At 40.8% G+C, this 25435-nt stretch overlaps 1 protein-coding gene across 8 annotated transcripts in view; it reads right to left on the bottom strand.

The window, feature by feature from the left end:
- LOC118388879 (ubiquinol-cytochrome-c reductase complex assembly factor 1-like) overlaps window positions 1-15320 on the bottom strand; it is a 41517-nt gene extending 26197 nt beyond the window's left edge. For 5 of the 8 annotated variants that reach the window (XR_008144644.1, XR_008144643.1, XM_035778438.2 and 2 more), the window contains exons 1-2: window positions 14899-15111; window positions 7788-7845 (exon numbers count right to left, since the gene is read on the bottom strand). Coding sequence is in view for 5 of the 8 variants with exons in the window: in XM_035778438.2 (XP_035634331.1) it covers window positions 7788-7845; window positions 14899-14930 (90 nt within the window). In the remaining 3 variants the exon portion in view is untranslated. The other 3 variants (XM_052527236.1, XM_052527235.1, XR_004826632.2) reach the window with 3 other exon arrangements.
- Between the last annotated feature and the right edge of the window lie 10115 nt (window positions 15321-25435).

The following is a 25435-nucleotide window of genomic DNA, read 5'->3' as shown; positions in this document are numbered from 1 at the left end:
TGTGAGTAGGAATCTGCAGTCGTGTGCTTCCCCCCCAACATGACACCATTTTAATGCAATGTTTAGCTTCCTGAATGTTTAGCTTTGATTGAGTCCAGGCCTGGAGCTTATGTCATTCCCTGCTTCCCAATGTCAACAGAATTAGTGGCAGGAAAGTGGCTTTGACAGGAAGTCAGTGGAGTGGTGGGCATGTTTGATGAAGAGGGCCATGGCAGCGCAATTCATCACCCAACTCTGATGAGCTCATGCATACCTTTCTTTCCCTGGTCTGGATCAAATACCAAGGCATGTGGTAACTAAAGCCATGAGGCTATATAAATACAGAATTGTATCTCCACACTGTTAAAACAAAGAATTTGACATCACCTCCTTCCTATAAGATAAATGTAGACTGGTATACAAGAACACTGTCCATATCATTTATGAGTTATCCCCACTTATTTATGAACTGCTGAGCCGGATGTCCTTTGTGGTAAGCGATCTCATGAACTGATAATGTATCCAAGTGAGCAGACACGTAAGTTAATTGATTCATGAATTGCACTTCATACCCGCTCCCATACCCTATAATTCTGTATTTCTTTGTGACTAACAGGTACACAGGTAGACCAGAAAAGCCACATCCCTGATTGGCAGATGAGTAGCAACCCTGATTAGATGTACCTGCTGCTCATCGGTTATTCCCTACAAATGCTGTTTTGAATTCAAATAAATGTGTACCTACACACTGAAGAAGCCCCAATGCAGTGAAAATATTAAGAAAAATAAATTAAGCTTTATGCAACAGCTTTTTAAGTTCAGTTATGCAAACTGGGAAACCATGCATCCTGAGGCTGCATTTACTGCAGCTGCGGACTTTAAAGCAAATTTGAGGGAAGAGCTAACTAAATTCTATTAGCATATGGACTGTAGTCCTCGTGCTGGAAAAACAGTCTAACTTCCGGGACGCATACAAGGCCCTCCCCTGCCCTCCTTTCGCCAAATCTGACCACGACTCCATTTTGATCCTCCCTTCCTATAGGCAGAAACTCAAACAGAAAGTACCCGTGCTTTCAACACTGGTCTGACCAATCAGAATCCACGCTTCAAGATTGTTTTGACTGGGATGTGTTCCACAAAGCTTCAGTGATTAATATAGATGTACACTACCGCTTGAAATTTTTGGGGTCACTTAGAAATGACTTGTTGTTTTCCATGAAAGTATACATGTAATGAGTTGCAAAATGAATAGGAAATATAGTCAAGATGTTGACAAGGTTATAAATAATGATTTGAAATTGTAATAATAATTGTGTCCTTCAAACTTTTTTCATCAAAGAATCCTCCATTTGCAGCAATTACAGCCATGCAGACCTTTGGCATTCTAGTTATCAATTTGTTGAGATAATCTGAAGAGATCCCACCCCATGCTTCCTGAAACACCTCTCACAAGTTGGATTGGCTTGATGGGCACCTCTTACATACCATACGGTCAAGCTGCTCCCACAACAGCTCAATAGGTTTTGGGATCTGGTGACTGTGCTGGCTACTCCATTATAGACAGGATACCAGCTGACTTCTTCTTCCCTAAATAGTTATTGCATAGTTTGGAGCTGTGCTTTGGGTCATTGTCCTGTTGCAGAGGAAATTGGCTCCAATTAAAGCAACATCCACAGGGTATGGCATGGTGTTGCAAAATGGAGTGATTGCCATCCTTTTTCAAGATCCCTTTCACCTTGTACAAATCTCCCACTTTATACCACCACCAAAGCACCCCTAGATCACCACATTGCGTCCACCAAGCTTGAGAAAGCGTCAGCATCTCTTCATTTTTTCAGCATTTCACAAATGTTTTTCCAAACACCTCAAACTTAGATTCGTCTGCCCATAAGACTTTATTCCAATCTTCCTCTGTCCAGTGTCTGTGTTCTTTTACCCATCTTAATATTTTTTATTGGCCAGTCTGAGATATGGCTTTTTCTTTGCAACTCTTCCTAGAAGGCCAGCATCCCAGAGTCGCCTCTTCACTGTTGATGTTGAGACTGGTGTTTTGCAGGTACTATTTAATAAAGTCGCCAGTTGATGACTTTTTTCTCAAACTAGACACTAATGTACTTGTCATCTTGCTCAGTTGTGCACCAGGGCCTCCCACTCCTCTTTCTATTCTGGTTAGAGACAGTTTGCGCTGTTCTGTGAAGGGAGTAGTACACAGCGTTGCACGAGATCTTCAGTTTCTTGGCAACTTCTTGCATTTCTCAGAACAAAAATAGACTGATGAGCTTCAGAAGAAAGTCCTTTGTTTCTGGCCATTTTGAGTCTGCAATTGAACCCACAAATGCTGATGCTCCAGATACTCAACTAGTCTAAAGTTGTATTGCTTCTTTAAAAATCAGGACAACAGTTTTCAGCTGTGCTAACAATTGCAAAAGGGTTTACTGATCAATTAGCCTTTTACAATGACAAACTTGGATTATCTAACACAACGTGCCATTGGAACACAGGAGGGATGGTTGCTGATAATGTGCCTTTGTAGATATTCCATAAAAAAATATGCTGTTTCCAGCTACAATAGTCATTTACAACATTAACAATGTCTCCACTGAATTTCTGATCAAGTTGTTATTTTAAAATGGACAAAAAAATGCTTTTCTTTAAAAAAACACAGACTAAGTGACATTTCTAAGTGACCCTGAACTTTTAAACGGTAGTGTTGTATACTGAGACGGTTACTGAGTTTATCAAGAAGTGTATAGATGTTGTACCCAGTGTGACTATAAAACCTACCCTTACCAGAAACTGTGGATAGATGACAGCATTCGCGCAAAACTGAAAGCACGAACCACCGCATTTAACCATGGCAAGGTGACTAGGAATATGGCAGAATACAAACAGAGTAGGCATTCCCTCCGCAAGGGAATCAAACAGGCAAATCATCAGTATAGAGACAAAAGTGGAGTCGCAATTCAACGGCTCAGACACGAGACGTATGTGGCAGGGTCTACAGACAATCAAGGACGACAAAAGGAAAACCTCCCAGGTCGGACACCGACATCTTGCTTCCGGACAAGCTAAACATGTTCTTTGCCCACTTTGAGGATAACACAGTGCCATGCAAAATTATTCATGTTTTTCCTATTTTTGTTGCGTTACAACCTGTAATTTAAATGGATTTATATTTGGATTTCATGTAATGGACATACACAAAATAGTCCAAATTTGTGAAGTGAAAGAAATAACTTTACATTTTTTTTTTTTTTTAATAAACGTTTAAGCATGCATATGTATTCACCCCCTTTGCTATGAAGCCCCTAACTAAAATCTGGTGCAACCAATTACCTTCAGAAGTCACATAGTTAAATAAAGTCCACCTGTGTACAAATATATATATATATATATATATATATATAACACATACCTGTTCTGAAAGGCCCCAGAGTCTGCAATACCACTAAGTAAGGGGCACCACCAAGGAGCTTGACAAACAGGTCAGGGACAAAGTTGTGGAGAAGAACAGATCAGGGTTATAAAAAAATATTTGAAACTTTAAACATCCCACGGAGCACCATTAAATCCATTATTAAAATATTGAAAGAATATGGCACCACAACAAACCTGCCAGAATTCACAGACCAGGCAAGGAGGGCAATAATCAGAGAGGCAACAAAGAGACCAAAGACAACCCTGAAGGAGCTGCAAAGCTCCACAGTGGTGATTGGAGTATATGTCCATAGGACCATTTTAAGCTGTACACTCCACAGACCTGGGCTTTATGGAAGAGTGGTCAGAAAAAAGCCAGCAAACAATAAGCAAACACGTTTGGTGTTCACAGTCAGACGAGACTAAAATTTAGCTTTTTTTGGCATCAAGGAAAATGCTGTCTGTTGCAAACCCAACACCTCATCACCCCGAGAACACCATCCCTACATTGAAGCATGGTGGTGGTAGCATCATGCTGTGGGGATGTTTTCATCTGCAGGGACTTGGAAACTGGTCAACATTGAAGGAATGGATGGTGCTAAATGCAGGGAAATTCGAGGGAAACATGTTTCAGTGTTCCAGAGATTTGAGATTGGGACTGAGGTTGACATTCAGCAGGACAACGACCCTAAGCATACTGCTGAAGCAACCCTCGAGTGGTTTAAGGGGAAACATTGAAATGTCTTGGAATGGCCTAGTCAAAGACCAGACCTCAATCAAATTGCGTCCCTTCTCTGGCATTCATTGCACGCAGAGTCAGGGTATATACAACAGTTTGGGCCGCCTGGCTCGTTGCAAATTAATTTGCCAGAATTCTATATAATTATCACATAACATTGAAGGGTGTGCAACGTAACAGCAATCTTTAGACTTAGGGTTGCCACCCGTTCTATAAAATACGGAACGGTTACGTATTTCACTGAAAGAATAAACGTTTTGTTTTCGAAATTATAGTTTACAGATTTAACCATATTAACTTCATTGGGATAGGGGGCACATTGTAAAGTTTGTATGAAAAGCATGCCCAGAGTAAATTGTCTGTTACTCAGGCCCAGAAGCTAGGATATGCATATAATAATTGGTAGATTTGGATAGAAAACACTCTAAAGTCTCCAAAACTTAAAATAATTAAAATATGTTAAAATAATATCTGATAGTATAACATAACTCATATGGCAGGCAAAAATCTTAGACAAATCCAAACAGGAAGTGTGAAATCTGAGGTTTGTAATTTAAAAAAAAAGTGATTGCCTATCCAATATCATGTGTCTATGGGGTCAGATTGCACTTCCTAAGGCTTCCAGTAGATGTCAACACTCTTTAGAAGTTGTTTCAGGCTTGTATTGTGAAAGGGGATCATCAAGTGGTCAAGCTAGTCTCGCTCGGTCTCTTTCCTTTCTAATGACAACGGAATTATCCAGTTGGAATATTATTGAAGATTTATGATAAAAACATCCTAAAGATTGAATATACACATCGTTTGACATGTTTCTACGAACTTTAAATGGAACTTTGTGCCCGAGTTTTGTGCATTTGGATTACTGGACTAAACGCAAGAACAAAAAGGAGGTATTTGGACATAAAGATGAACTTTAGCGAACAAAACAAACATTTATTTTCCAACATGGAGACCTGGGAGTGCCATCAGATGAAGATCAAAGGTAAGTGATTGATTTTAATGCTATTTCTGACATTTGTGACACCTCTGGATGTATGGTTTTGGATGGATGGATGTATTTGGATGGATGGATGTATGGTTTTCTGTGGCTAAGTGCTGACCTAACATAGTCGCATGATGTGCTTTCGCCGTAAAGCCTTTTTGAAATCGGACACTGTGGCTGGATTAACAAGATGTTTATCATTAAAATGGTGTATAAAACTTGTATGTTTGAGGAATTTTAATTATGAGATTTCTGTTTGAATTTGGCGCCCTGCAATTTCACTGTCTGTTGGCGAGGTGGGACGATCCCAGAGGTTAATGACCTAAGGCTCGTAATTTCTGTATTTATTATATTATATTTAAGTCTATGATTTGATATTTGATAGAGCAGACTGACTGAGCGGTGGTAGGCAGCAGCAGGCTCGTAAGCATTCATTCAAACAGCACTTTCCTGTGTTTGCCAGCAGCGCCTCGCAATGCTTGAAGCACAGCGCTGTTAATGACTTCAAGCATGTCAACTCCCGAGATTAGGCTGGCAATACTAGTGCCTATAAGAACATCCAATAATCGGTATCGGCGTTAAAATCATAATTGGTCGACCTCTAGTCTGAACACCGCCCTGTGCAATTGCGTCCTGGACTTCCTGACAGACCGCTCCCAGGTGGTGAAGGTAGGAAACACCACCTCGCTGATCCTCAACACTGGAGCCCTACAAGGGTGCGTGCTCAGCCCCCTCCTGTACTCCCTGTTCACCCATGACTGCATGGCCAAGCACCCATCAACTCAATCATCAAGTTTGCAGCCAACAACAGCAGTGGGCTTGATTACCAACAACGATGAGACAGCCTACAGGTAAAAGGTGAGGGCTTTCGGAGTGTGGTGTCAGGAAAATAACCTCTCAACAAAACAAAGGAGATGATTGTGGATGTGGATGATTGTGGAGCACCCCCCTACCCACATCGACGGGACAGCAGTGGAGATGGTGGAAAGCTTCAAGTTCCTCGGCGTACAAACCACTGACAAACTGAAATGGTCCAACCACAAAGACAATGTGGTGTAGAAGGCGCCACAGCTTCTCATCAACCTCAGGAGGCTGAAGAAATTTGGCTTGTCACCTAAAACCCTCTCAAACTTTTACAGATGCACAATTGAGAGCATCCTGTGGGGCTGCATCACTGCCTGGTACTGCAACTGCACCGCCTACAGCCGCAGTGCTCTTCAGAAGGTGGTGCGGTCTGCACAACGCATCACCAGGGGCAAACTACCGTCGGGTACTGACACCTACGGTACCCTATGTCACAGGGAGGCCAAAAAGATCATCAGGGACATCAACCACCCGAGCCACGGCCTGTTCATCCCGCTATCATCCAGAAGGTGAGTTCACTACAGGTGCATCAAAGCTGGGACTGAAAAACAGCTTCTATCTCAAGGCGATCAGTCTCTTAAATAGCCATTAGTAGCCAGCTACCAACCGGTTACTCAACCCTGCACCTTAGAGGCTGCTGCCCTAAGGAATCACTGGTCACTTTAATAAATGTTTACATACTGCTTTACTCATTTCATATGTATATACTGTATTATATTCTACTGTATTTTAGTCAATGTCACTCCGACATTGCTCATCCTAATATTTAAACATTTCTTAATTCCATTCTTTTAGATTTGTGTATTATTAGATACTACTGCACTGTTGGAGCTAGGAACACAAGCATTTCGCTACACCCGCAATAACATCTGCTAAATATGCATATGTGCCCATTAAAATTTTTAATGACTAACGTACTAACGGACGGTGACAGATTGACAGTCCCCTCCCCACTTCATCGTGGGGGACAACAGTACCTGTACAAGCAGAAATAATTAAGCCCTTACCACTGCACTCTACACATACACCAAGTAACCAAAACATTAAGAACACCTGCTCTTTCCATGATAGACTGACCAGGTGAAAGCGAGGATACCCTACTGATGTTAATTGTTAAATCTACTTAAAATGAGCGTAGATGAAGGGGAGGAGACAGGTTAAAGAAGGATTTGTAAGCCTTGAGACATGGATTGTGTATGTGTGCCATTCAGAGGGTGAATGGGCAAGACAAATAATTTACGTGCCTTTGAACGGGGTATGGTAGCAAGTGCCAGGCACACCGGTTTGTGTCAACTGCAACTCTGCTGGGTTTATGATGCTCAACAGTTTCCTGTGTGTATTAATAATGGTCAACCACCCAAAGGACATCCTGCCAACTTTACAACTGTGGAAAGCTTTGGCATCAACGTGGGCCAGCTTCCCTGTGGAACGCTTGACACCTGGTAGAGTCCATGCTGAGGCAGTTGAGGGCAAAAGGGGGGGATGCAACTCAATATCTGGAAATGTTCCTAATGTTTGGTATGCTCCGTGTAGATGTGCTTATGCCTATCGGACACAAAAAAAATTCTTAACACCACTTTCAATTCTAGATTTGACGTCAAAGGAATAGAAGATGGGAGACCAAAGAACAGACCAACTGAAGGAACACAGCATTGAGGTCGAAGAAGAAAATAAAAGGCAGTCTCAGCATCGCCATTGTACCCCCTTTTGGGTGCTTTAAGTTCCAAACTGTACAGTGGGGGGGGGCTAAGTAAAGTTGGCTTGAGGAGGGCCTGTAAGAGGGGGTGTAAACACAGAGGTACTCACCAGACATGGAGCTGTGCCACCAGGAACCAAGAGTTGAGAGTGTCGGGGAGGGAGCATTCTGTGGACGGAGAGAGCAGAGGTGTGTGTCAACCAAGACTCCCAGGCCCATATTCTATCCAAAACCACTATTGAGTTTACACCTGCTCTCTACACCCCCACACACTTAAGAAGCAGCCTAATTGGCCTGTAAAGTGTCACACACATTTTTCAGTGTGCCAATGAAAGAGTCCCTTTAGGAATATTTGGGCAATGGTGTTGAAGCGAAGTGGCTCTGGGAGTTTCGGTCGTGTTTAGAAAATATAAAATGTGCTGCATGACACAACATTAGTCCTTAGAAGCACTTCCCTCTATCCGTGGGACTGGTAAGGTCCACATTAACATTGTTCTCAATGCTATGGAAATGTACTCGAAGACTAGCACAACAACTCAGTCATAGATTACTAGCCTGTTGATTACTTATTACATCAATTGCTTACAGAGCAATGTTTACCAAACACCTGTCTGTATTGTATGGATTGGCACCTGGCTGGAAGATAGGCTAACTCTCTCTGGTGATGAACTCAGAAGGAATGAACTACAGGGGCAAGAAAACAGTATGTGAACCCTTTGGAATTACCTGGATTTCTGCATAAATTGGTCATCAAATTCAATCTGATCTTCATCTAAGTCACAACAATAGACCAACAGTGTGCTTAAACTAGTAATACAGAATTATTTATTTTTTTTGTCTATATTGATTGAATACATAATTTAAACATTCACAGTTTAGTTTGGAAAAGTATGTGAACCCCTAGGCTAATGACTTCCCCAAAAGCTAATTGGGAATCCGGAATCAGCTAACCTGGAGTCCAGTCAATGAGACAAGATTGGAGATGTTGGTTAGAGCTGCCTTGCTCTTAAATCAAATAATAATAATTTAAGTACAACATTTCAGTTTGCTATTCACAAGAAGCATTGCCTGATGTGAACCATCCCTCGAACAAAAGAGATCTCAGAAGACCTAAGATTAAGAACTGCTGACTTGCATAAAGCGGGAAAGGGTTACAAAGGTATCTCTAAAAGCTTAATAAGACAAATTGTCTATAAATTGAGAAAGTTCAGAACTGTTGCTATTTTCCCTAGGAGTGGCCATCCTGCAAAGATGACTGCAAGAGCACAGCACAGAATGCACAATGAGGTTATGAAGAATCCCAGAGTGTCAGCTAAATACTTACAGAAATCTCTGGAACACGCTAACATTTGTTGATGACTCTACGATACGTAAAACACTAAACATGAATGGTGTTTATGGGAGGACCCTAGAGGTCGACCGATTATGATTTATCAACGCCGATACCGATTAACTTCTTGGATATAGGGGGCGCCATTTTAATTTTTGGATGAAAAAAATCTCTTGTTTAAAACGGGAACGTTTGTCACAAAAAGATGCTCGACTATGCATATAATTGACAGCTTTGGAAAGAAAACACTGACGTTTCCAAAACTGCAAAGATATTGTCTGTGAGTGCCACAGAACTGATGTTACAGAAAAAACCCAGATAAAAATCCAATCAGGAAGTGCCGCATTTTTTTAAACCGCCTCATGCCAATGACTCCTTATATGGCTGTGAATGGGCCACGAATGAGCTTAGGCTTTCTGTCGCTTGCCCAAGGTGCATTGTGACGTATTTGTAGGCATATCATTGGTAGACTACATCTACCAGGTGGTCGCTTGGTGTCCTCCGTCACAATTATTGCGTAATCTCCAGCTGCAGTATTTTTCCGTTTGCGTTGTAAGTGACTGTAAGTTCGGCGTTGTAAGTTACTGTATTTTACAGTCTTTTACTTAGCCAAACGTGATGAACAAAACGGAGCTATTTCGTCTACACAAATAATATTTTTGGAATAAATTAACATTTGCTATGTAACGAAGAGTCTCGTCATTGAAAACATCAAAAGTTCTTCAAAGGTAAATTATTTTATTTGAATGCTTTTCTTGATTTTGTGACAATGTTGCCTGCTGAATGCTAGGCTTAATGCTATGCTAGGCTATCAATACACTTACACAAATGCTTGTGTAGCTTTGGTTGAAAAGCATATTTTGAAAATCTGAGATGACAGTGTTAACAAAAGGCTAAGCTTGTGTTTCAATATATTTATTTAATTTAATTTGCGATTTTCATGAATAGGAAACGTTGCATTATGCTAATGCATAACTGCTTGTCGATTTCTCAGCCAAGCAGGAAGAACAAACGTGATGTTTTTCGCCTACAAAAATATTATTTTTGGAAAAAAGGAACATTTGCTATCTAACTGGGAGTCTCCTGAGTGAAAGCATCTGAAGTTCTTCAAATGTAAATTATTTAATTTGGTTGCTTTTCTTATTTTTGTGAAAATGTTGCCTGCTGCTAGCACAGCCTAGCATAGCATTATGCCATGCTAAACTTACACAAATGCTTGTCTAGCGTTGGCTGTAACGCATATTTTGAAAATCTGAGATGACAGTGTTGTTAACAAAAGGCTAAGCTTGTGTTTGAATATATTTATTTCATTAGAGATTTTCATGAATAGGAAACGTTGCGTTATGGTAATGCGCTTGAGGCTATGATTACCCTCCCGGATACGGGATTGCTCATCGCTTGAGGTTAAGGGAGGGTTTGGCCGGCCATGCAGTGGGCTTTTGGTTTCCCCCCCTCTAAAAACAGGGAGTAAAAACAAGCGTAGCAGGCTGTGAAATCTTACAAACAATGTTTCTAGGATTGGCTATTAGCAGGGGAATAGACTCAACCTTTACAAAGGATAGTCTATTAGCTTGGATACTGTACATTATTTATACTTTCCTTAACTAGGGGGCATTATTTTCACCTCCGGTTGAAAAGTGTGCCCAAAGTAAACTGCCTGCTACTCAGGCCCAGAGGCTAGGATATGCATAGAATAGGTAGATCTGGATAGAAAACGCTAAATTTTCCAAACTGTTAAAGTAATGTCTGTGAGTATAACAGAACCGGCCGAAACAGGCCGAAAATCGGAGAAAAATCCATCCAGGAAGTAAGATTTTGTTTTGTTTGTTGTAGTTTTCTATTCAATGCCATTTACAGTATCCATTGACTTAAGACTCAAATTGCAGTTCCTATGCCTTCCGCTAGATGTCAACAGTCTTTAGAAATTGTTTCAGGTTTGTGTTCTGAAAAATGAGGGAGTAAGACCAGTCAGAATGACTGGACCCTAAAGTGTCAGAGCATTTTCATACGCAATCCCCAGAGCACGCCTTTCTTGTTTACCTTTTATATTGAAGACGTTATTGTCCGATTGAAATATTATTGATTATTTAGGCTAAAAAAAACAACCTGAGGATTGAATATAAACATCGTTTGACATGTTTCTATGAACCTTACGGATACCATTTGGATTCGTCTGCCTGTTGTGACTGTTGTGACTGTTTGAGCCTGTGGATTACTGAAGAAAACGCGAACATAAAAGAGGTTTTTGGATATAAAGAGAGACTTTATTGAACAAAACTAACATTTATTGAGTAAATTAATGTCTTCTGAGAGCAACCATATGAAGATCAAAAGGTAAGTGATTAATTTTATCTCTATTTCTGACTTGTAACTCTTCTAGTTGGCTGGTTACTGTTTGTAATGATTTGTCTGCTGGGCGATGTTCTCAAATAATCGCATGGTATGCTTTCGCCGTGAATTATTTTTGTAATCTGACACAGTGGTTGGATTCACAAGAAGTTCATCTTTAAAACTTTGTATAACACTTGTATGTTTTCTGAATTTTTATAGTCAGTATTTCTGTTTTTGAATTTGGAGCTCTGCAATTTCACTGGATGTTGGTCAGGTGGGAAGCTACCGCCCCACGTACCCTAGAGAGGTTAATAAAATAATTATAAAAATACTCTAGCAAAATGCATTTAACTATCAGCACAATCTGCGCCATCAATATCACTGAATGACAGAGCATGGGGACTGGTCTTGATAAACAATCAGAAATTTATTTGGAAATGTTAGGATCATTATGCTCTTCACTCACAGTCCCTTAGTAGCCTAGGCCTACTCCCAACCGGTCCACACAAGTTTCTTCAACTGTCTTCTGACTGTGATTAGAGCAATGTTGATTGCCTTTGCCAATCGCTCATCATTTTCAACAATCAGTGAGTCCATCTTACCGAGTCTAAAACCAGATTGTGCCCCCCCCCAAATGAATCAACTCCTACAAATATATTATTATTAACCCTACATTAAAATTCTAATGCAGATGTTTATTTCGTTATGGATACATAACGATTTACTATGGGAATAAATATCACTAAATGACATGTGGTCAACTATTTCAGTACCGTTTCGCACTGCTCTGGGACAAGCATGGGTACTGGTATTGATAAAACAATGTGATTTTTTATTTTCGCTGAATCTCGGTTTGGGTATTGACCTATAATTAGGGTGTGGAAATGTTAGGATTACTTTGCTCTTAGTACAGTAACCTAATGCCGGACCGGTCCCGTTGTACAGAGCCATATTTTCCTAGCAGAAAACTGATGTTTTTTTGGAATAGAAACACCATAATATTAATCAAATTAATTAAGTTAAATTTCTTAACTTTTTATGGCTGCAGGGGCAGTATTGAGTAGCTTGGTGCCCATTGTAAACGGCCAGCTCCTCAGTCTCATTTGATAATATATGCATATTATTATTAGCATTGGATAGAAAACACTCAAAAGTTTCCAAAACGGTCAAAATATTGTCTGAGAGTAAAACAACTGATATTGCAGGCGAAACCCTGTGGAAAATCAAAACAGGAAGTGGCTTCTATTTTGAGCCAGAACGATAACATCACGTCAAGTCAAGTGGTCACGTGAGTTTTGCTCGCGCAACAGAGTTTGGATAGGTATTTCTTTTCCCTCTCCTACTGTGAAAGACATTTGCGGTTGATATATTATCGATTATATATTTTAAAACAACCTGAGGATTGATTATAACATTTTTTTGACATGTTTCTGTGGACATTATGGAAACTATTTGGAATTTGTCTGCGTTGTCGTGACCACTCTTTCCTGTAGATTTCTGAACATAACGCAATAAACAAACGGAGGTATTTTGGATCTAAAAATAATCTTCATGGAACAAAAATAACATTTGTTGTGTAACTGGGAGTCTCGTGAGTGAAAACATCCGAAAGGTAAATTATTAATTTGATTTGCTTTTCTGATTTGTGACCGAGCTACCTGATGCTAAGTGTACTTAATGTTTTATCGTGCGATCGATAAACTTACAAACGCTTGGATTGCTTTCGCTGTAAAGCATAATTTCAAAATCTGACACGACAGGTGGATTAACAAAAGGCTATATTTTCCTATATTTGCACTTGTGATTTCATGAATATAAATATTTATAGTAATATTTATTGTATGTAGCGCTATGCTATTCAGCGGTTGTTGATGACACTTATCCCGATATCGGGATTGCAGCAATAACAAGTTAAACTCAGTCCCATTTACTATGTTCTAACAAAAAAAGTTAAATTCTCTAGTACAGCCAATATTTAAAGTCAAATGCTTCTCAAAGATGCCCTCTGGTGGTCAAACTAGCACTAACATTAATGGCAACCATGGCTGACATTTAATAAATAACGGGTCATAGAATTCTGCAGCAGCCTGCAAGGTGTGCTGCAGTACGACAACTTTTAAAGGAAGAACCACTGTGCATTTATCTGTAAGGTCCCTCAGCCGAGCAGTGAATTTCAAACACATATTCAACCACAAGGACCAGGGAGGTTTTCCAATACCTTGCAAAGAAGATTTATTAGTAGATTTAAAAATTAATTTGAAATTTAAATTAAAAAAAGCAGACTTTGAATATCCCTTTGAGCATTGTGAAGTTATTAATTAGATTTGAGATGGTGTATCAACACACCCAGTCACTACAGTTGAAGGAGAGGAAGGAAACCGCTCAGGGATTTCACAATGAAGCCAATGGTGACTTTAAAACAGTTATAGTTTAATGGCTGTGATGGGAGAAAACAACTGAGGATGGAACAACAACATTTTAGTTACTCCACAATACTAACCTAATTAACAGAGTGAATAGAAGGACGCTCGTACAGAATGAAATATTTTAAAACATGCATCCTGTTTGCAACAAGGCACAAAAGTAGTACTGCAAAGAATGAGGCAAAGCAATAACTTTTTGTCCTGAATACAAAGTGTTATATTTGGGGCACATCCAATACAACAAATTACTGAGTACCACTCTCCATATTTTTCAACAGTTGTGGTTGCGTTATGTTATGGGTATGCTTGTAATCATTCAGGATAAAAAAATAAACTCCTATAGGCCAAATCCTATAGGAAAACCTGGTTCAGTCTGCTTTCTACCAGACACTGGAAGATGAATTCACCTATCAGCAGGAACCTAAACAAGGCCAAATATACACTGGTGTTGTTTACCAAGATGACATTGAAAGTTCCAGAGTGGCCGAGTTACAGCTTTGACTTAAATCTACTTGAAAATGGTTGTCTAACAATGATCAACAACAAATTTGACAGAGCTTGAATAATAATTTTAAAAAGTGGTACACAATCCTGGTGTGGAAAGCGCTTAGAGACATACCCAGAAAGACTCACATATGTAATACCTGCCAAAGGTGATTCTACAAAGTATTTAATACTTATGTATACTTATGTGAATATTTATGTAATTTAATTTTCAAAAATTGCAAAAAAATTATGGGGTATTGTGTGTAAACGGGTGAGATTTTTAAAATATTGAATCCATTTTGAATTCAGGCTGCAACACAAAATGTGGAATAAGTCTACGGGTACTTTGAGTTCCCAGTTTTCTGAACGCGGTATAAATTATTGAGTCTGGTCATGTTTAAGTTCACCTGGGTTGGAATCAATGTTAGCTGATAAAGCCTAACGTTAGATCATGTTTATCTTATGTTTTTGGAACACTCAATAGAGTACGGAAACTATATATTCTTTACTGTCCAATCACAGTGCGCGTGACTTGCTCGCTAGAGTTGTTTAATTTGGCTACCAATAAATGTTGCGACTTCACATTAAGCTAAAGCCATTAGCCAGCTAATGTTAAGCTACACTCGTTAGCTAACATTAGCCTTCAATTACCTTTCCGAGGGTGGCTCTTGATGATGACACATTTATAATGTTCCTTACGATGGACTGCAATGGTCGCCGATACATCACTCCTCCAAAAGTTACAATATGTAAGTATTCCAACTATGAAGCAGGAATCAGAGTGTTTTTTCAATTAAATCTTCACGTTTTGTAACCCTGATACGGACCCTACTCCTCCCACAAGTAAAGTTAATGATAAAGGAATCTTGAGTCTTACCACGAATGCTGCCCGGTCTGAAACAGTGTAACGTTACGTACATACATTCTGATTGATGATTTTAAAAAACACATAAGAAGAACCACATTTTAGATAGTCAACTGGATTACATTGTTTGCCTATTTATATGGGGGACCAAACCTGCCATAAATTACAATTAAATGAAATTATAAATAAATAAATCATCACGTTATCTTCTTCTTCGATGGGGTTTAACGGAGGTTGGCATCCTATGTTAATGATGCACTACCGCCACCAGCTGGATGGGAATTGAATAAGAAACGAAAAAAAACATTTTGGGAAAGGGGAGAAATGACATCGTACAAATGACTAAATTAAACATGTCAACTAAAAAAAAAAAACATTCCACTTCTTCAATCACAGTCCACTCCAAAAGACATCCCTACACAGGCACCTGTAATGGCGGAACATTCACAGACAGGATTTTTTGCACGGCCTCGGCTGTGAAATCACAGCCAAAAAATGTTCAGCTGCATTCACAATGATTCAAATTCTCTAGCACTTTTTCTCCGCTTGTGTTGTACAGTTTATGACCAGCAATAAATAATACAAAGTCCTCCTTTTTGCCATGTAGCATTTCACTATCCCTCAGTTCTTCCCCACCACACTTTCCTTCCAATCTTCTCACAGCCTCCAGATAGGATACACGTTGGACACTCCTTACGCTTGCGGCCTCATACTCCTTCACTCTAACAGGGCACTCCAGGAATTCAGGCGCATGTTCACCTCCACAGTTGTAGCATTTCACTTAATCTGACCAAATCTTTTACATTTATGACACTGAGGGGCTTGTGTACAAAGCTCTTACGGAGTATCTCATGAATCCTAACTTTGTATGAGAAACGTGCACCAACCTCTTAATCAATGTCTTCAGTTATATCCTCTGCCTTTATTTCTTGCGCCATCCCATAAATAACCCCCTTGATAGGAGCCCTGATATGCAAATCCATACAGGAAACATTCCACTCCAATATCTTTTTGAGTCTTTGCACGTTTCTTCTGCTCCACAGACACAAAAAAATATAAAAATAAGACCACTTCTTGTGACTCCGACTCCACACTTTCTTTTCTCCAACACATTCTAGATTTTTCTCGAGATGTTAAATGGATTTCCCAAGTAGAATTGATCCAAAACCCTCACTCTGACAAAAAACGAGTCTAGTGGATTCCTATTTTCCACCACAGTTTTACTTATCGTTTCCCCTTTTCTTCACCAATGTAACCCCCACCCATTCTCACTTTATGTACTATTAGCTTCACCCAACTCACTAGCGGTTTCAACCAAAACCTCAGTTTCTGCCATCTTCTCCCCCTCTCTTCTTTCTAGGTCAACACTCAACATATCATTAAATAAATGAGCAAGGAAATACAAAAATACAGAATAAAATTAATTTTCTCTACATATCTGTATGTATTTAATTTTTTATCTATGTATTATCTAATTATTCATACTTTAATTAATGTATATATTTATTTCTGTATTTCTTCCTCCAATATGATAATGGGGGGTGGGGGGGGGGTGTAAATCATCGGGTGGTATGTCTGTGTGTCGTATCAAACACACCATTGGTTGATCAGTGTCACGATGCATTGCTGGACTGCTTTTGCCTGCTTTGGCACCACTTATGTCAAGCCAGCCAATGGTATAATTTGCAGTTTACCTTCAAAATAAAAGTGTGCATTGAAACTGAGGCAAACACATGCAAATAGTGGAATTATGCCATATTTGGACTAGTTGATGCTTAACAAGTGTAAAATGTTAAATTCATCAAAAGACAATCATTTGTTAATTAGACTTTTTTTATCAGTTGAAATCGCACTGTGGGTGTATTAGACTTCAGAATTGCATTGGGGCATGTACAGCCTTAACTATCGATCTTCGGTCCATGAAATGTTCACAACTGTGAAGAGTTTGCGCAAATATTTGTCACATCGTGTATGTAGGTGGCAGGGAAGTCAAGCGCAGGATAATTAAACTTTGTATAATTGGAGTATAACTTAAAACAAACTCCAAAACCAAAGTCCATAATAACTTAAATGTGGGTACAAGAACCCGTCGGCACACCAATCCATAAAACATGAACATAACAATAAACTATCTCTGACAAGGACATGAGGGGAAACAGAGGGTTAAATACACAACACTTAATGAATGGGATTGGAACCAGGTGTGTTAGACGACCAGACAAAACCAATGGAAAATGAAACCTAGATCAATGATGGCTAGAAGACCGGTGACGTCGACCGCCGTGCACCGCCCAAACAAGGAGAGGCATCGACTTTGGCATAATAAGAGCATTGTAGCTCTTATTGCAGAACCTTAACTGTGGGTCCATGAAATCCGATCAGTCCAGAACAAAACTGTGAAGAGTTTACACAAAATATTAGCTCTTATTGCCAGTACTTTGACACAACTGTGAAATGAGCCTAATTAGCTCACCATTCAACCTACTGTCTATTGAACATTCATAATTGCAATGTACAGCCTTACCTATGGATCTTGGGTCCATGAAATGAGGTATCAGACTACTCAGTGACACCCACATAACAAAACTGTGAAGGGTTTATAAATAGATACATATCTATTCCAAATATGGCATTATTCCACTATTTGTATCCATTTCAATGCTGGACTTTTACATTTAAGGCAAACTGCAAATTCCACTATTGTGGCTAATCTTTATTGTGGCGAGCTTCACATAGGTGGTTCTGGAATAATTTTACGGTTAGATGAAAGGTCAATATGTGTGTGTATGCAGAGTAGAGACATAGGGGTGGTGCTTTGGGAAAGCTAACTGGAAGATGTTCAAGTACCTGTGCGAGAGAGCAGGACAAAAGTTATCAAGGGAAGGGTCTGTGGACGAGTGCGCTGAGGCAGTAATGTCTGTAATAACATCAGATGCAGATGTGACTGTTCCAGTGGGTATGGGGGAGGATGATGGCAGGTGGTGCTGTGGTGGACAGATGAGTGCTCGAAAGTGGTGTGGGAAAGAGATATATACTTAAGAATGGCTTGACAGAAAATAATCTCATGAAGTATAAAAGGAAGAGAGTGATAGCGAGAAGAACTATTAAGACAGCGAAAAGGGAGGCATGGCAGGTATTTTGCTACACTACTGGTAGAGGGACCAAAATTGGTGTGTTTTGGAAAATGTTACAAAAAATGATAGGGAAGTGTAAAACTGCTGGAATTCTAGTGTTGGTAGAAGGAAACGTCACAGCCGTATCACGTAAAGAAAAGGCAAATGTCTTAGGTGGTGTGTTTGCACCAGTTCATTGATGTGAGCACCTGTGTGATGAGAGTAAGAGGATACATAGGGAAAAGTTAAAATAGCATGGAGATGTTTTTACAGAGAAAGGGGGGGAGTCAGGAGAACTTATGGTTGCAGAGTTCTCTATGTTTGAGATGACAAGGGCGTTGGAGAGCTACGAGCAGTCTGCTCCTGGAGAAGATGTTATGTGATGTTTAAGCATGCACCGGACAGTGTGTTGGAAGCAGTGTTAGGGTTGTATAATAAGGTGTGGAGGACTGGGGTGATAACCTGCTAAGTGGAAACTTGCAGTGGTGTTGCCGTTCGTAAAACCAGGTAAAGATCCCACTAGGGTGGGCAGTTATATACCTATCGCACTGACATCCAACATGTGTAAATTGATGGAAAATATGATAGCGAGTAGGATGATGTACAGTGCATTCCGAAAGTATTCAGACCACTTGACTTTTTCCAATTTGTTTTACTTTACAGCATGAGTGTGCAACTCGAGTCCTCGGGAGCCTGACTGCATTCTGAGCTGAAGAACATGATTAGGTGATTATTGGAGTCAGGTGTGTTAGCTTGGGCAAAACTGTGACACCAATTAGGTGCCCCGAGGACTGGAATTGCCCACCCCTGCGTTACAGCCTTATTCTAAAATGGATTCAATAGTTTTTTTCCCCTCATCAATCTACACACAATACGTCATAATGACAAAGCAAAAACACTTTTTTATTTATTTAAGCGAATATATTACAAATAAAAAACTGAAATATAACTTTTACTTAATAAGTATTCAGACCCTTCACTCAGTACTTTGTTGAAGCACCATCTTTCCCTCAATCCTGTCTAGTCTCCTAATCCCTTCCGCTGAAAAACATCCACACAGCATGATGCTGCAACCCCCATGCTTCACAGTAGGGATGGTGCTAGGTTTCCTCCAGACATGATGCTTGGCATTCAGGCCAAAGAGTTCAATGTTGGTTTCATCAGACCAGATACTCTTGTTTCTCATGGTCTGAGAGTCCTTTAGGTGCCTTTTGGCAAACTGCAAGTGGGCTCTTTTGTGCCCTTTACTGAGGAGTGGCTTCCATCTGGCCACTCTACCATAAAGGTCTGATTGGTGGAGTGCTGCAGAGATGGTTGTCCTTCTGGAAGGTTCTCCCATCTCCACAGAGAAACTCTGGAGCTTTGTCAGAGTGACCATCGGGTTCTTAGTCTCCTCCCTGACAAAGGCCCTTCTCCCCAACTTCTCAGTTTGGCTGGGTGCCCAGCTCTAGGAAGAGTCTTGGTGGTTCCAAACTTCTTCCATTTAACAATGATGGAGGCCACTGTGTTCTTGGGGACCTTCAATGCTGCATTTTTTTTTTGGTAACCTTCCCCAGATCTGTGCCTGGACACAATCCTGTCGAGGACCTCTACGGACAATTCCTTCGACCTCATGGCTTGGTTTTTGCTCTGACATGGACTGTCAATCAATTGAATTTACCACAGGTGGTTTCAATTCAAGTTGTAAAGACATCTCAAGGATGATCCATGGAGACAGGATGCACCCAAGCTCAATTTTGAGTCTCAAAGCAAAGGGTCTGAATAGTTATGTAAATAAGATATCTGTTTTTTATTTTTAATACATTTGTTTAAAAAAAAGTAAAAACCGGTTTTCACTTTGTCATTATGAGTTATTGTGTGTAGATTGAGAAAAAATATATTTAATACATTTTAGAATAAGGCTGTAATGTTACAAAATGTGGAAGTTGGGAAGGGGTCTGAATACTTTCCGAATACACTGTGTCTCTTGGAAGTTAGGAGTTTGATGAGCGTAGTACTGTGTGGGTTCAGGCGAGGGAGGTCTGCCATGGATGCCCTGGTGACAGTTAGTACAGAGATAGCGAAAGCCCTGACAATTAAAGGGGTGATGAGTGTTGTGTATTTTGACACTGAAAGGCTTACGATACCATGTGGAGGGAAGGGTTGTTGATCAAGTTGAGTGCATTGGGCATTGTCGGACGTCTGTATAACTGGATCATGGACTTCCTGTTTGATCGAGTAATACGGGTGTGGGTGGGGTCAGAATTGTCAATGGGTTTGAAGTGGACAATGATACTCCTCAGGGAAGTGTGGTTAGTCCGGTGTTGTTCGCCCTTGTAATATTCATATGTGTAAACATACTGAATTGTAATTGGATGCGTTTTACTGCCATATCATAATCGTATTGGTCTTTGGAACAACATATACTTCAAAACGGTCGTAGTATGTTTTCAGTACCTTTTGATTCAGCCTCGGTACGTGTCCATGTGTTGTAAACACAGGAGCAGGTAGCTGCATCTTTCCTCTTCTCCTCTATAATTCAGTGGACCCGTGAACATTAGCTCCACATTCTGTTTGAACTTATGCCATGCCAGGTAAGTTTGTAGACTCAGTCCATTCGACTGATGATTGGTTAAGACCACCCAGGCGGTGAGGTCATGGTCAGTTGATCATGGTATGAGACACGTGAACATGCCTGTTCAGCTAGCTAATAAAGAGCTAGCTAATAAAGAGCTAAGTTTAGAAATATCCTATCGTGTTTTATTATTTTGTACGAAGCATGCACAACAAGACATGGTGTTAGAGTAAAGGGACTAAAAGATGTATTTCGCTGGAGTTCCTTCAACTCGAATGGACTGTGAGTCTACAAACTTACACGAAGCATGGCATAAGTTCAAACAGAATGTGGAGCTAATGTTCACGGGTCCACTGAATTATAGAGAAGAGGAAAGATGCAGCTACCTGCTCCTGTGTTTACAACACATGGACACGTACCGAGGCTGAATCAAAAGGTACTGAAAACATACTACGACCGTTTTGAAGTATATGTTGTTCCAAAGACCAATACGATTTTCGCTAGGTACAAATTCCATGAGAAAGTACAGGAAGCTAGCAAATTGTTTGAACAGTTTGTGACCTGAGCTGCATCTGCTTGTGAAATACTGTGACTTTGCAAACAAGGACTCATCAGGGACCGTATTGTATTTGGAATACATAACTTTTGAATGTTGGGTCTGAGCTAACGCTGGACAAAGCTATCGACATACCCAGATCTCACAAGCTAGCACTGGTTTAGATGAAAACCATGTCGGGCAGCAGCACGAGGGCATCACATGAACAAGCATTGCATGCAGTCAGGCAGAAATCAAATCACACCTCTGGCGCCCAGAGAGCACGCTCCAAAACAGAGCAACACAGACTCAAAACGCCCCAAAACGTGTAGATGTTGTGGATACAAAGTGCATGGCGAACATGGAAATTGCCCAGCTAAAGACAAACAGTGTACTAAATATGGGAAATGGAATCACTTTGCAAAAGTGTGCAGAGTGTACTGTGAAAATACAGTATATGCAGTGGAGTGAAGATGAAATGTCAATCAAAGAGTCAAATGCTGATGAACTGTTTACTGATTCAGTGACACAGAAATCTAATATCAGAGACAGAGCAAACCTTTGCTGACATTGAGATAGGAACATAAGGCACAGAGTTCAAGTTCAAACTAGACACTGGTGCACAAGTAAACATTATTCCTCTGAATAAGTACCCTTGACATCTGAGTGCGAGCTACAGCCCACCACGTGCAGACTGACTGGTTATGGTCGTGAACAGCTCACAGTAAAAGGCACCTGTCTGAAGAAAGAGTTGGAGAGCATGGAGCAATCTGACGTAGTCACCAAGGTTACAGAACCGACAGATTGGGTAGATGCGTTAGTGGTGGTGGAGAAACCAGGCACAGGCAAGCTCAGAGTATATCTCGACCCAAGAGACTTGAACAAGGCTACCATTACCCTTTACTGACACGAGACTGCATCACACATAAGAAGGCAGGAGCACGCTACTTCAGTGTCATGGACACCAGATCAGGCTATGGGCTATCAAGCTCACAGAAGAGTCAACTAAGCTCACAACACACCGTTTGGACGCTACAGGTTTCGTCACCTGCCTTTTGGGATTATCTCGGCCCAAGACAAGTTTTAGCAAAAGATCAACAAAGTGTACGAGGGCCTCGACGGAGTTGTGGCAACTGTGGACGACATCCTTGTCAATGGTCGTACCAAAGAGGAACACGACAGAAACCTTCGCTTGATGCTGCATAGGTCCCGCGAGAGAGAGTCCGGCTCAATTCAGAGAAGAGCACAGTTGGCGCTACAGAGGTCAGCTACTTCAGACATCTTCTCACAGTGAATGGAATCAAGCGAGATCCACAGAAGATCTCAGCCATAAAAGAAATGGAGCCACCAAAGAACCGTGCAGAGTTGGAAACAGTGCATGGCATGGTCAACTACTTAGCCAAGTTCGCACCCAGCCTCTCCAATGCTAATGCACCCCTGCGTCAACTGCTAAAGCAGTCCAGTGGGTTCCTCTGGGACAAGCAACACGACACCGCTTTCCAGAGAGTGAAAGACTTGATCACGAGAGAACCAGGACCAATCCTTGCCTACTACGACCACAACAAAGAGCTCAGACTCCAAGTGGACACATCAAAGTATGGACTAAGTATGGACTAGGTCCAAGGCTACAGAGAATGATCCTTCAACTACAAAAATATGACTTCACAATCACTCACCGTAAAGGCAAAGAAGTCCCTGTCACAGATACATTATCCAGGAAGTGTCTTACCTACAAGGACAGCAACCTCAGTGAAGGCATGGACATGCAAGTGCACACTGTGTACAGCAACTTACCAATTAGGGCTGAAGGAGATCAGAGGAAAACAGAAAAGGACTCACAACCCACACAGCTGAGGAAAATCATACACAGCTGAGGAGAAAATGCCTACAGAGCGTTTCAGAGTTCTGGAACCATCGTGATAAACTATCACAGATCAACGGAATAGTTTTCAAAGGAGAGAAAATCATCATTCCTGCCAGTCTCAGAGAAGATATTTTGACAAAGATCCATGCTGGACACATGGGCATGGAAAAGTGTTTTGGCCCGGAATGTGCAAACAAATAGAGGACATTGTTGGTAAATATGGCACCTGTCTTGAGCGACGACTCCTTAAACACCAAAGAGCCAATGTTACCTTAATGTTTCCCAGACCGACCCTGGCAGGTCGTGGCAACCGATCTGTTCACCTGGAACAATGAGGACTACATCATAACAGTGGACTTCTACAGCAGATACTTTGAACTCGACAAGCTTCACAGCACCACACCTGCAGCAATCTTTTCCAGGCATGGCATTGTAGAGACTGTAATATCTGACAAAGGCCCCTGTTACAAATCAAATGAGTTTGAATCCTTCACAAAAGCATGGGAGTTCACATGTCCCTGCAAGCCCACATTACCTTCAAAGTAATGGCCTTGCTGAAAAATCTGTGCAGATTGCTAAATCACTCATGGACAAAGCAAAAGCAGACAGGAGAGACCCCTCCCTCAGTCTCCTTGAATACCGCAACACTCCAGTTGACAACTTCAAATCACCAGCCCAGCTGTTGTTGAGACGCCGACTTCGCTCCATCCTTCCCAGCACCAACCAACAGTTGCAAGCTGAGGTCGTCAGCTACAAGAAAATGCATGAAAAACATGCACAGAGAAAACAGCAACAAAAGCGATACAACGACAGGTCAGCGAGACCACTGCCACCACTGAAAGACGGAGAGTCAGTTAAAATCCAGAAGCCAGCAGTCGTCATCCAGCCACCTGACACTGAAAGTTCATATCATGTCCGCACCACAGAAGAAGCGGTGTACCGCCGCAATCGTCGTCACCTACTGAACACAAAAGAACAACACACTGACGAGATTAACTGTTCCCCTGAAAGAGAAATTGATGGACTAAACACACACAAAGCACAACATACACCATACTTACCTGCAACACCACAATAACGGTTGACCTACACAGAAGCATGCTCAGCATCATATCACACAAGGTCAGGAAGCGAGTTCAAGCCCAGAGCTGTCCTAGACCTGTGAAATGTCAAAGGGTGTAGGCCAGGGGTGTCAAAGTCAAATGGACGGAGGGCCAAATAAAAAATTTAGCTACAAGCCGAGGGCCGGACTGTTCGAATGTTCATTGAAACATTTTTAAATGACGCATATAGTCTAGTGAACCTAATTGAACCTACTGAAAACCTAACAAATATATTCCAATATGATCAGATAAATAAAGCAATATTTTCTTATGGCTCTGTCAGTAATCTTTAATTTTCAACAGACACAAAAGACAAATTTCCTTTATATAAAAATCCCCATAACATGAACATTAAATGAAAGAAACCGGTATTCAAGGCACCATCAGTAGCCTATATTTTCTATTTTAGCAAAAGTGGGCTAAATTTACTTCAAAGAAAAAAACAATAATAGCAATTTTCTATCATCCACTCAACTGAAATATTTTTAAAATATAATTGGATTGAAATACAATAAAATAAAGTGCAAAAATCTATTAATCAAAAACAACACTTTGTTTAAGGAGAAGTAACATGCAGTGAAAACAAATATTAAACTTTAACTTTTAAACTTGAACTGAGTAAAAACTCTAAATATGTGATTGCACAGTAATGTTCACTTGTTTGAGGTTGAGGGTGATACTTGGTGGTGTCCCATCTTTTCCACAAGTTCATCAATGTTCGGGGTAAGGCTCTGAGCTGAGGAAATCCTCAGAATTGAGTGGAGGTGTTCAGCAGTAAGTCGACTTCTGTGTGATGTTTTGTTCAAGTTCATCAAAGAAAACAGTTGTTCACACAGGTATGTGCTGCCAAACATAGACAACGTTTGAGCAGCCTGGATGCGCAGCTGGGGCATTGTGTCGGGGAGGAAACGGGCGAACTCCGCAGCACCCACTGCCGCATATTTTGCCCTCAGTGCATCATTGCTTTGGAGGTCAATCAACTCCATTTGGAGGTTTGGTGGTGAGCTTTCCACGTCAACAGCAAATGGGTTACCGAGCAGTTCCAACCTGCTTTTTTGTGCTTCAAAGTCAGCAAATCGGCGTCGAAAGTCAGCGGCAAGCATACCTATTTTATCAGCCAACTGTGCGCTCGGGAACGCACTGGTAGAGAGCTT

This window comes from Oncorhynchus keta, chromosome 10 (genome assembly GCF_023373465.1).
Source record: "Oncorhynchus keta strain PuntledgeMale-10-30-2019 chromosome 10, Oket_V2, whole genome shotgun sequence".
Classification (NCBI taxonomy): Eukaryota; Metazoa; Chordata; class Actinopteri; order Salmoniformes; family Salmonidae; genus Oncorhynchus; species Oncorhynchus keta.
The sequence above is the reverse complement of the archived record's forward strand: the minus strand, read 5'-3'. Positions and strand labels throughout refer to the sequence as shown.